The following is a 12,366-nucleotide window of genomic DNA, read 5'->3' on the forward strand; positions in this document are numbered from 1 at the left end:
CAGGTGCTTAGTCTCAGCAGTGACCACAGTGCCCAGGCTGGGACTCCCTCAGCAGGGTCTGGGTTGGATTCATTTCTGTGTCTCCAGCACACGATTAGAACCAGGGTGGGCACAGGGTGAAAGCTGGTAACTGAGAGAAAGAATGAGCGGACACAAGGCCAGAGCCTCCCACCCCGGAGATGGCACCTCCTCCCTCCATTAGCTGCTGTGCTGAGCGGGGGAGGGGAGTTTCCTGCAAGTGGATCCTGCAGCACAGGAAGCTGTCCGGAACACTTGAACCCCCAAACGTCCCAGGTGCTACCGCTTGTCAGGGACTCCACCCACGGGTACTGCCTGGTTTGAATTTACACTCGAGCAAGCGCTCCGCCTGGAGAGGGCTGGCCAGGGGAGCACCCTCCCTCCTCTTCCTCAGTCTGAGGAGCTGCCTTACTCTGTGGGCCGAGGGGACCTGGGAGGACTGTGCTCCTGGGCTGGGGGCGGCACACCCGTGTGCTCCCTCTGCGGCTCCCCACACCTGTGGGCAGCGCAGTTACAAGTGGGGGCGGGGAGAGAGAGCGCGAGAGAGAACTGAGGATGCGCTTTTGCTTGAGGAGGAACGAAAAAAAAATCACCCCATAAAATACGCCAGCTCAGGGCTGATGCTGTGGTGCAGCGGGTGGAGCCGCTGCCTGCAATGCCGGCATCCCCTATGGCAATCCTGGCCGCTCCACTTCTGATCCAGCTCCCTGCTAATGTGCCTGGGAGGGCGGCAGAGGATGGCCCGGGCGCTTGGACGGATCCCTGCTGCCTACATGGGAGACCCGGATGGAGCTCCAGGCTCTTGGCTTTGCCTGGCCAGCCCTAGCTGTTCAGGAGATTTGGGGAGTGAAGCAGTGGATGAAGATCAGCGTCTCTCTCTCTCTCTCTCTCTCTCTAACTCTGCCTTTCAAATCCATAAATAAATCTTTTTTCAAAAATATGCCAACTCACAGTGAGTGCTGATCCTGATGTTCTAACCTAGCTTCTTTAGAGAGAGACCTGGCCCCCTGCACCCACACAGGGCGTTACAGGCTCTCTGCACAGGTGCTCCTGTGGCCTGCCAGGGGCGAGCGTCCCCCCCCCCCCCCCCCCCCCGCCCAGGGCTCTCGGGTGCACGAATGCAGAGCGGGGCTGAGCGGTTTCCTGGCCATAACCTAGCAGCTGCCGGACAGCGGGGACGCATTCCACGCAGCGTTTATGGGCTCACCAGCGCTAGCCTGTGACAATTTTATTTAATCATAAAAATATAATAGTAGTCAAATCTTTTTGTAGTTTCGGTTTACTGCTTTCTCAAGTGAAATAAATGGTCTCTCAGATTTCTCTCGCTTTCATCTCTCTGCTCTAAGTACAGTAGGATAAGGTTCCAATTAAGGCCCATTAAGTGCTCACATTGATTCATGCGAGCCACTCCGCGGTCCTTCCCAGCACCGGCCCCTGCACCTCGCCGCCATCTCTGCGCCGTGTTCCGCTTCAGCCTCTGCCCACGCGGGAGAGGCCTGTGCGGGTGGGAGGACGCCCCCTCTCCTCCTGCAGCAAGGTGCTGAGGGGGACTCTGCTGCCTTCCAGAGGCGCACGTGGCTATCACCTGTCAGGGCGTCCAGCTGAGCCAGCCGGGCCCTGCGGGAAGGGGCTGGCGGCCGGCCACGGCCAGACTGACTCCCAAGCCTGCCTGGCGTCTGTGTCCGAGCAGCCAGTGGGTGCAGCACAGAGACGCAGAGGCTGGAGGACACCCGGCGCCCTGGATCTCTCGGGTCCACAGAGGAACCTGCAGCGGTGGACACAGAGCTGTCTCGGTTTCTCACTCGGGGGCAGCGCTGGCTGGAGCGGGCACTCCAGGGCGCATCCACGCAGAGCAGGGAATCTAGAGCAGACCAGGACAATGACCGCATCCTCGCAAGTCAGTGTCGGCTCTGGGCCAGGGGCTGAGCACACCACTGGGCGCACGACCTCGCCTACTTTGCACCACGACCCCAGGAGGTATCAGCAATACCATTGCCATTTTCAGATACATTTCTCTGTATCTGAGTGACACGGGTGTGCACACATGTGTGCGTGCCCACACAGACACAGAGGGATCTCCTATCCATTGTCTCACTCCCCCCAAGAGCCTGCAGCAGCTGGGGCTGGGCCAGGCAGAAGCCAGGAACGCAATCTGGATCTCCTACTTGGGTGGTGGGGACTTGACCCCTTGAGCCATTGCTGCTGGGGAGTCTGGAGCCAAGACTGGCCTTGAACCCAGGTAATCTGATACAGGATGTGGGCCCCCCGATCCGTGGCTAAACCACGAGGCCAAATGCCTGCCCCCATCCCCGATCCTGTGTACTGCCTCTAAATGAGACATGCCTATCAAAGCGTCTTGTTTTGCCTTTTTTTTTTTTTTTTTTAACCAACCACATTGAGTCAGGGTAGATTTGCCACCAGAGGCCACCAATCTGGTGGGCGAAGGACTGAGAGGCATTTTCTTTCACAGTGTGAGACGAAGGGGCGTGGGACCTGAGCAACAGAGGTCATTTCAATGTCACAGCCAGCCTGTGAGTGAGGACTCGGGCCTCTCTGTTGGAGCTGGGAAGGGGGACACTCGGGATAACCTGCCCAAGGTCACACACCGTCCTGTGAGAGGAGGAGCTAGGATTTGAACCCACATCCGCCCACAAAGCGCCCCTCACACATGGCTGTTTCCTCAAATACAGGATTTGCCAGACTTTGAACTTGGTAGTTTCTTTTGGATCTCAGAGCTCCTGGCAACAACAACACAAGACGCATCTTTTAGAAAAGGTTCACAGCTAAATAAATCACAGAGCCGAGCAAACAGCTCTCAAGACCAGTCCAGGGCTGTGGTGGGAACAGGAGCCTGTGGCTGCCAGTCAGATCCCAGAGTCACCAACGGATGTGCAGAGGTATTAAGGAGGCGGGGCCTGGCTGCAGCCCTGCAGTCACTGGGGCGGTGCCCTTAGCAAGCAGCTCGAAAGAAAGCTACGTAGGGGCCGGCGCTGTGGCCTAGCAGGTAAAGCCTCAGCCTGCAGCACCAGCATCCTATATGGGCGCCGGTTCTAGTCCCGGCTGCTCCACTTCCAATCCAGCTCTCTGCTGTGGCCTGAGAAAGCAGTGGAAGATGGCCTAAGTCCTTGGGCCCCTGCACCCACATGGGAGACCCGGAAGAAGCTCCTGGTTCCTGGCTTTGGATTGGTGCAGCTCCAGCCGTTGCAGCCAAATGGGGAGTGAACCAGCAGATGGAAGACCTCTCTCTCTCTGCCTCTCTGTAACTCCGCCTTTTGAATAAATAATCTTTTTTAAAAAAAACAAGAAGCTACTCAGGCGGTGAGTCGGCCAGCCTCTCTGCCTGCTTCCTGGTTTGCCCTGTGGTCCTTCCTCTGCCTCTTCCTGCAGTTGTGAGGATGCTTCGGGGGTTTGTGGGAAACGCGATGAAAAGCTGATTTGGGTGCAAAAGCCTTTTGAAGGCCATGCGTTTAAAAAACACACATTTCCCCACGAGCTTCCTGAAGGCCGCTCATACTTGGGGGAAACTTTCTCCGCCCCAATGACGGATCCATGCGCCAGGCACTGGCAGCAGACACGGGGGCGGGGCATCAGCGTGGGAGGAAAGACCACAGGGGGTCGGGGAGGGTGGCGGGAAGGTCTGGGAGACAGGCCCTGTGAGAAGAAACCCTTGGAAGCGAGCCCCTCCAACCGCGCCGAGCCGAGGACAAGTGTCCTTGGCTGAGAGCAGCGAGGCCAGAGGCCGCCAGCCTGCCTAGGAAGACGTATTTGTGACTCCTGGACTCAAAGATGACAACCATTCAGTCTGTCTAAAGGCGCTCTGGCCACGAACCCCCGACTCATCTGCGAACCAGGTTCACCGCCTGTGGGAGCTGGGAGGGTCCTTCAGAGCACCCAGCCTGATCGATGCTCATCACAGACAGGAAACTCAAGTTCAGAGAAGGCCGGCCCCTTGCCCGGGGCCACGCGGCAGTGCCTGGCCCTGGGCTCTCCACGCTGCGGGGCTTCCTGTGGCTGACGACTAGGAGTGGACAGTCTATCACACGGCGACTTGTTAAAGAGGTCTCTCCAGGGGATGCTGTGGCATAGCGGGTAAAGCCACTGCCTGCAGTGCCTGCATCCCACATGGGCGCCAGGTTGAGTCCTGGCTGCTCCACTTTTGATCCAGCTCCCTGCTGATGTGCCTGGGAAAGCAGCAGAGGGTGGCCTACGTCCTTGGGCCCCTGCACTCATGTGAAGACCCAGATGAAGCTCCTGGCTCTGGCTTCAGCCTGGCCCAGTGCTGGCTATTGCAGCCATTTGGGGACTGAGCCAGCAGGTGGAAGCTCTCTCTCTACATATCTCCCTGACTCTTTCAAAATAAATACATGAATCTTAAAAAACAAAAACAGGTCCCTCCACACCTGAAGACTGAGGCAGTCCCAAAAGATTAGATTTACCCCGGCCATGAGTCAGACTTGGACACTTGTCCTCGTGCACGTCTGAGACCCCAGCACAGATGTCCCCGTGGGCAGAGGGCACCTGAGGTTTACACACGCCCTGGGCCGGGCAGCAGCCTCCCCTCGGGACCTGCTGGAGAGTCTACGTGGGACCCTGCAAAGACAGGGCTGGGGGCTTCCCACAAGGCTTCTCCCCGTGTATCTCGTGCCGCTTGGAAGCAAGGCACAGTCTTGGCCTGGAGGGAGGGGATGATTAACCCCAGGTCACCCGATGGCCACACTAAGCCTTACGGTGAACCCTGTTGCGCACCTGGTCTCAGGGCCACTGCCAAAGGAGCTCAGTGGCTCCCTAACTTGTCAGTCCAACTGAGAAGAAGCCAGGCTAGCCAGCTTTCGACTTCAGAGCTGTGATGCGAGATTTTGTGGCGGTCCTGTATCCAGGTTCCCTGACCCTGAGACACTGAGACAGCTGGTTAGGGAGGGACACCTGATCGGATAATCCTGTTTCCTTTCTGATCACTAAGCCAGAAAGATGAATTCAGCCTGCTGTTGAGGAGCGCTGGGGCAATCGGATGTGCCAGTCAGAGCCACGAGGATGACAATGGAGCCTTCCGGAATCAGGCCCTGGGCTGTCCCATCTACTCCACGTGACCTGGGAAGGTACAGGGACCAGTGACATGTGCCAGGCCACAGCTCACAAAGGGCACAACAGGGACTTCAAGGCTTGTGCTCCTGACCGCGGTGACACCTGACGTCTGGTGCCAACAGAGAGAAAAGCTCGAAACCTCAGCTGCAGGCGCATGGTGCGGTCCACCCTGAGCCTCTGCAGCGGGAGCACCCGCGGGGGTCAGGGTGAGGCACCCATCAGGAGCGCTCCCCCAGCGCGGGGGAGGGTATCCTCTCTCAGTGTTAAGTGCAGGTCTCACGGTCTCTTCTCAGGGCTCGGGGCAGCTGGACCCCCTGGCAAGGCAGCCACTCGGTCAGGACAGACGGTCCTGATGGCCTCTCATCACGTGTGTGATTTCAAACTACCCTCGTGTAGGAAGATCCACCAGAATGATGGGAGAGGTGGAAGATCTCCCATAATCCACTCGACCAATCTGCTCATTCTCACTCCAGCCAGGTCACTTGGTACAAGTCTTAACATCGGGGCAGTGTGTGGCCTGGAAGCGGAGATGCTGGTAGACCACACCGGAGGACCCGGCTCCCTGCTCCTGCCAGTGCAGACCCTGGGAGGCGGCAGCGATGGCTCAAGGACTTGGTTCCTGCCACTCACGTGGGAGACCTGGATGGAGTCTCTGGCTCCTGGCTTCGGTCTGGCCCAGCCCCAGCTGTTGCGGGGACCTGGGGAGTGGACCAGTGATGGGAGCTTTCTCTCTCTCTTGAACAAGTAAATACATTGATTTTTAAAAAAGTCTTACAATGTTTAGTCAGAAATTGTTCTCAATTTGGCAATTTTTGCCCTGCATTTGTCCTCGGTGTTGTAACATTGAGAATAAGTCGGTTCCAAAATGGCTAAATTATTGTTCAAACGCCTGGGCTCTTCCTCAGACATGATACATTTCAACTTGATGAAAAGAACTGTAACGGCCGCACAAAGAAAGCAAACTCAGGCGGCCGGATGCCTGGGCGACAGCTGCAGCAGGGGCTGCCAGCCCCTGAGCCGAGCACAGACAAGCCGTGCACCGTGCGCGCTCCCCTGTGCCACCGACGGGGTGCGGCCGGGCCCAGCCTCTGCCCTGGTGAAAGGCAGCCTGAGCAGGAAGCAGGCCACCTGGGAAGGTTCTAGAAGCTGGGGCGGGATTCTGGGGACTGCCTCCCTCACCTGCAGATGGGCTCAGGCTAGGAAGTGCTCCTGCTTCTGTGCGCAGTGGGACGGGGTAGGGGGGCCAGGAGGCTGCAGGTCAGCAGGGGCCACCTGAAGCCCTGGGAAGGGCGTGGTGTACAGCTCCTTGCTGGCTGGGATCCCCCCGGGGCATCTGGGAGCCCTGGGCACTGTGGGGAGCAAGCGATTCCACCACCCCCGGGATGGAAGTGGGGGCGGGGTCCGAAGGAGCCAGACTTTTCCCTCTCACAGGAGACTCCAGGTCTGACGGGCAGGAAAGCCAGCCAGGAACTGCAATGAATATGCAAAGGTGCCTATTCCCAGCGCAGTCACAGACAGCCAGGCAGGCATCTGTCATTTGAGTTAATTTAATTATCAGCCTGCATTTAATTAGCCAATACAAAATGTAAATAAAATGAAGGGCTGATGGCATATACTAATTACGTTCATTATAATAATTAAATGGGAAGGAACTTAGAAAGAGCCACGAGAGTGCCATAAAACACAGGGAGGCTTTTGATTAAAACAATAACACTGGAATTAGAACCGCAGCCCTCCAGGAAGCCATGGCTGCTGGCATCCAGGATGGAGCAGGACTTTTCTCACCCAGGTTCCTCTTCCGGAGTCACCCTCGGTGTCCAGGGGCTCAGACTATGTGGAGGCAGGCGAAACACCAACCTGGAGGCAGAGCAGCTCCAAGGTAAAGGCTCGGGCTGCAGCAGCCCTGCTTCCCCCGGGAACGGGGGGATCCCCCCGAGAGACAGACCCTGCACAGGAGCCAGACTCCTGACTCACGACCTGCAGACACTAAAGGATTTGGGCCGCATACTTCCTCCTGCGAACGCTCTGGTTTAGAGACAGCTGCCCAGGGCTAACACAGATTCCCTCTCCTAGGAGCAGGCCAGAGGCGGGCAGGGGGCACTAGCCGGGTTGCCTACGGCGAGGCTGGGCTCTGCCAGAGCCCGTGCAGGACGAGGGTGCCACGGCTCTGTGGCTGAGGCCAAGGGCTCCCAGCCTGGCAGGGCTCACTTAGCCAAATGCTGGGGTTTGGGGTGAGCAGAAAGACGACGTAGTAAAGTAGCTCCAAAATGGAGACAATCAGCTTTTTAGTTACAGGAACTCCCCAAGCCGCCAGGCAGTGAGCAGGCATCACCCCCAAGCCGCCGGGCACAGGCTCTGCGGGCAGCTCGCCTGTGGGAGGTCTCTGCTGAGGGGCTGTCTCATGACCCTTTCTGTCAAGTCTGTGGGAGCCATGGCATCGCGCGTTGCTAACGGTCTGTGGCCACGCAGCTCCTCCTGCCGGCTGGTGTGGACAGGAGCTGGAGTGGCATAAGCAGGCCCTGAGGGACCACAGGGGGCTCACAGCGCCCCAGAGCGGGGTGCAGGTCTGTCTGCAGGCCCAGGCTCACAGAGCTCCCGGGGGAGATCCTCTCGCTTTTTAACACATCTGCAGCCCTGCAATTCAGAGGCCCTACGTCCCTAAAGACTCCCCACATTGCGTGGCCCTCACTATCCAGCCCCAGAACCAACCCAGGTCTCTGCGGAGTCAAAAAGGCCCAAGGCCCACAGGTGAAAGGGCTTCTCCCAGCATCCCTCAGCGAGCAGCACGGCCGGGCTGGGACCAGGCCCTCCGGGAGCTTGCCACCTTTACGAGCACATCTTATGGAGAAAGACTCCCGCGTGTGGCCCGGAGCGTCCGGGTACCTTCTCAGTGTGTGAGAACGCGCATCCCCCACCATGTCCAAACGCACTTCAGGACGGCCTGGGCCACCCCTGCTTTCCTTAAGCCACGTGAGATGCAGAGCAAGGATGCCGAGTTGGGCTCTGCAGGACCTGGGTTCCAGCCCTGGCCTCCAAGGGGTTCTCTGTCATTTCAGGGGCTTCCTACACCACAGAGAACCCCGATTCCTCATCTGACCGTGGGGCCGGACTCGCTCCTGTTGGACAGCCGCAGCACACGGGGAGAACAGCGTAAGGGCTGCATGACAGAGGGGCCGTGCGAGAGAGAGAGAGGTCTTCCATTTGCTGGTTCACCCCCCAAAATGGCCGCAACAGCTGGGGCTGGGCCAGGCTGAAGGCAGGAGCCAGGAGCTCCATCCTGGTCTTCCACGTGGGTGCAGGGACCCAAGTACTCGAGCTACCGCCTCCCAGGTGTGTGAGGAAGCCAGATCAGAAGTGCAGGAGCAGGGACTCGAACTGGCACCGGAACATGGGGTGCAGGCGTTGCAAGCGCTGGTTTCACCACTGCACCACGACACCTGCCCTTCAGGGTTTGATAACTACTGTGTGTTCTTCCCTTCCTAGTTCTGAATTTTTAATCATATTTTTTCTTCTCATAGATTGCTACATTTCAGCAACTGCCCAGGGCCGAACTGACCTCTCTGGTCTTCCCTCAAATCAGAAATGGATGTGGGGCTCGTAGTCAATCCTTCTGGGAGGCAAGGTGTTAAAACACAAACTCTGGCCTCCCCCGCTTTTCTAGGTTCTTCGCCAGAGTGAGCAAAATCTCCAAACCCCACTGCATCCCCTTCTCCCCCAGCTGACCAGAGACAGGGCCCCAGGCCCCGCCCCTCCACCTCCCCCACAGCCACCGTCCCACCAGGTCCTGCCTAACACTCCATCTCCACGTATGTGTCTCCCGGCCGCAGTCCCCACTCATGCTGCTGCGCCCCAGGGGGCACACACAGCCTGACCCAGCACCAGCAGCATGCCGGGAGACCCACACAGCTCTGGCTCGGGAAGTTTATCCCAACGGAGAGGCCTTAAGCAAAAGCTTCCAACACATCCGCGTGCACCCGGCGACGCGTCACCACGCACGCCGGGTCTGCCGCTCCTGCAGGTTCAGCAGGATGCAGCCAGAGCTTGCAGGCCAAGCAGGAAACGCTCGCGTGAGCGTGACTTTCCACAGAAGATACGGTCACGCCGCCCCTGAAATGACATCGCACAGGGGCAGCGGGCCAAGCGCATCCCAGAGCGACCTCAGCCCGCGGAAGGACCCGAAGGGAACCCACCCAGAGGCTGACCGCGGCTCCCGCAGGGGGCGCTAGCAAGCCCTGGGAGGCCCCGCATTCTTGGCGCTCGCCCGATCTCTCAATAAACGAGGAACGCTTCTGGATCGCGACACGGACGCACATTTTTAAAGGAAATGAAATGCAGCTTAGCCAGCCGAGGGGAAGGAACCACGGGAGACGTCGCCGTGGCCCGCAGGCAGGACAGAGGCGCTGCCCGTTGCTCCCCGGAGCAAAGCTGAGCCATGGCCTCGCCCCTGCGGGCAGCGGGAGCTGCACAAGGGGGCCTGGCCTGTGATTTGGGGTGGGGTATGGACGCCACCACTCTGACCCTGGAATGTCCCCCGGATGATCTGCATGTCCCCGGCCTTCTTCAGGGAGCGCTGGCTCGGGGCAGCCGCGGAGCATCGGTGAGCGTGAGGGAAGTGGCACTCAGGGCCCTGAACCCAGCGGCCCCGGGCCTGTGCCCTCCCTCTGTCTGGACACCACCCCAGCCTCGGCGCTCAGGGTGTGGAGCTTCCCGCCCTGTACTTGGCTCTTGCCCTTGGCTTCTCTCTGCCCGCCTGGACCCAACTGCCCTGGGCCTGTCCCCATCCCCTGTCCAGACACCACCCCAGCCTCGGCGCTCAGGGCTGGATCTGTGAGTTACGCTGGAAGTCTGCTTTCAGAAATAAAAAGGAACGAGGCTTTTAAAAAAATTATCTTTACAAAAAAACTACAGAATTATTTCCGATTTCTTAAAGCAGCAGAACACTTAACAAAAGAAATCTTACTCAGAAACAAAATAGTCAAAGCAGTTAAAAGCGGAACTAGGGGCACATGCTTGGCCGAGGGCTAAGACGGCCAGAGCCAGGCTGGCTTGGATGCCCGCCTCTGGCTCCGGACTCCAGCTTCCTCCTCCTCCTCCAGCCCCTGAAGAGGCAGTGGTGACGGCGCACGGGACTGGGCTCCTCCACCCAGGAGGGAGACCTGAACTGCATTCCCAGCTCCCAGCTTTTGCCTGGCCCAATCCTGGCTCTTGTGAGCGTCTGGGGCGCGAACCTGCAGGTGGCAGATCTGTTTCTCTGTCTCCAACTCTCTGCCTTTCGGGAAAAAAAAATCAGGGTGCCGGCATCCCATGTGGGCACCGGTTCAAGTCCCAGCTATTCCATTTCCCATCCAGCTCTCTGCTGTGGCCTGGGAAAGCAGTAGAGATGGCCCAAGCCCTTGGGCCCCTGCACTCGTGTGGGAGACCTGGAAGAAGCTCTTGGCTTCGGATTGGCTCAGCTCCAGCCGTTGTGGCCGTTTGGGGAGTGAACCAGCAGGTGCAAGACCTTTCTCTCTCTGTCTCTATTTCTCCCTGTAACTCCCTATAATAAATAAAATATTTAAAAAAAATCTTAAAAAAAACCAAACACACAAACAAGCAAAGCAAAACTACTTCCAATGACTCGAGGAGGAGAAGCCCAAGTCCCTGCCTGCTCAGCCGCCCATCCGACAGCTCCTGCAAGCCTCCGAACACCCAGGCAGAGCCAGGAAGAGACGCATGAAGACCAGACCCCCGCTCGATGGGCAGAGCGAGCCGACGGAAGAGGCAGGTTTACCAAAACCAAAGACTGGAGGGCTGGGGCGGCAGCACCTGCGGGCAAGGGGGAGGTGCTCCTGGGTGTCTGGGGAGTCTTTCAGGGGAAGTTTATCTGTAGAGCTCCGATGGCAGCCCCAGTGCTGATCTCTCTGGAGAGAAGCAGCCGGAGACACAGCCCTGGAGCCCGGCGAAGGGCTCGGCGCTGGCCAGATGGGATCCAGCAGGCCAGCCTGCCTTTCCTCACTCTGCCTTCCCGGGGGAGCCGCCTGCAGCACGTTCTGGGGCCTCTTACCTGGTTATCTGGGTGGTTGACAGTGAAGTAGCCCACACAGACGATGACCTCATGGAGGAGGCTCTCACAGGAGACCTGGCTGCAGTGGCCCAGCAGGGAGCTGGCCATGTGCCGGAATGCAAGGGACAAGCCCTCTGCCCCTACAATAGACTGACAGAGACAAGCGAGTCAGAACTCCCCAGCCCAGGGAGGCCCAGGGCTGCAAATCACTGTGCCGGGCTGGTCCCCGTGCGCTTCCTGCCCAGCCACACTTCCACAGGGCTGCGCTTGGCACTTCCGGCCAGCGGTCCTTGCTCTGATAAATGGCCACGATAAATGCAACATTGAACCTGAAAAGGAACAGGCGACAGAACCGAGCAGACCCAGCGCCCGCCCCACGTGGATCAAGACATCCCTGGCCTGATGCACGGGGACTCGCTGCATTTCTGACCACTTATTTTTAATCAAGCATTCTCACTGTCCAAAACGTAGAGCAGCATAAAAATCCTAAAGTTCACCTGTACATGTGACAGTTGGCTGACCTTCCATGCTTTCCTTTCTGAAGGTGGGAATATTTTCCTGCTGTGCACACATAAACACGCATTTCCAACTAATTATGTTCAAGCGGAAAAGATCAGTAACAGGTTATCACTCGAATGCATGGCCCTATGGGCAAAGACTCCCCACGGCATGTGAAAGACGAAACAAGCCCCCATCCCCCAGACCCCGGAGCCCCTAGCCACGAGGCTCTGGGATCCTTTGTACAGACAGCAGAGGGATGCGGCAGGGGCGGGGTGGGGGGTGCAGGAGGAGGGCGCGGGCCAGCCTGCGCAGCCTGAAGCTTCTATTTAATAAACATGTCAGGCAGACGGAGCGACAGGAGGGCAAAGGGGAGAGGGAAGCCCACAGAACGCGCTGGCCGCCCGCGCTGGGACGAGGCTCCCGGCGGGTCGGCGGGGACAGCAGCCCCCAGCGCCTCTCCTGATTGGAGGTCTTGGCGGGCCTGAGCCAGGGCAGACCTGCTGAAGCTTGGGGAGTTCCACGGGCGTCCCCTGGCCCGGCCACGAGGGCGACAGGGCCCGCTCGCCGAGTGCTGCTGCAGCCAGACCACTGCGACACCCATCAGAATGCCTTCTGCCTCCCTTTCACCGCCCTGCAACAAAATAATGCTTTTCAAGCCCCAGAGAGACTCGGGAGGGCTCTGCTCCTTTAAATCAAGTGGTGACACCTTCTCAGCTCAGCCC

General features: G+C 58.6%; 1 protein-coding gene across 7 annotated transcripts in view; it reads right to left on the reverse strand.

Moving 5' to 3' along the window:
* The window catches only part of SCAPER (S-phase cyclin A associated protein in the ER), a 439,677-nt gene that overhangs the window by 15,506 nt on the left and 411,805 nt on the right, over nt 1-12,366 (reverse strand). For 6 of the 7 annotated variants that reach the window (XM_070054635.1, XM_051834595.2, XM_070054632.1 and 3 more), the window contains one exon: nt 11,144-11,293. The exons of the other annotated variant lie outside the window; for it this stretch is intronic. In XM_070054635.1, coding sequence (XP_069910736.1) covers nt 11,144-11,293 — 150 coding nt within the window. The remainder of the gene's footprint in view (nt 1-11,143; nt 11,294-12,366) is intronic. 7 annotated transcript variants of the gene reach the window in all.

The sequence above is a fragment of the Oryctolagus cuniculus genome, chromosome 12, assembly GCF_964237555.1.
Source record: "Oryctolagus cuniculus chromosome 12, mOryCun1.1, whole genome shotgun sequence".
NCBI classification, from domain to species: Eukaryota; Metazoa; Chordata; class Mammalia; order Lagomorpha; family Leporidae; genus Oryctolagus; species Oryctolagus cuniculus.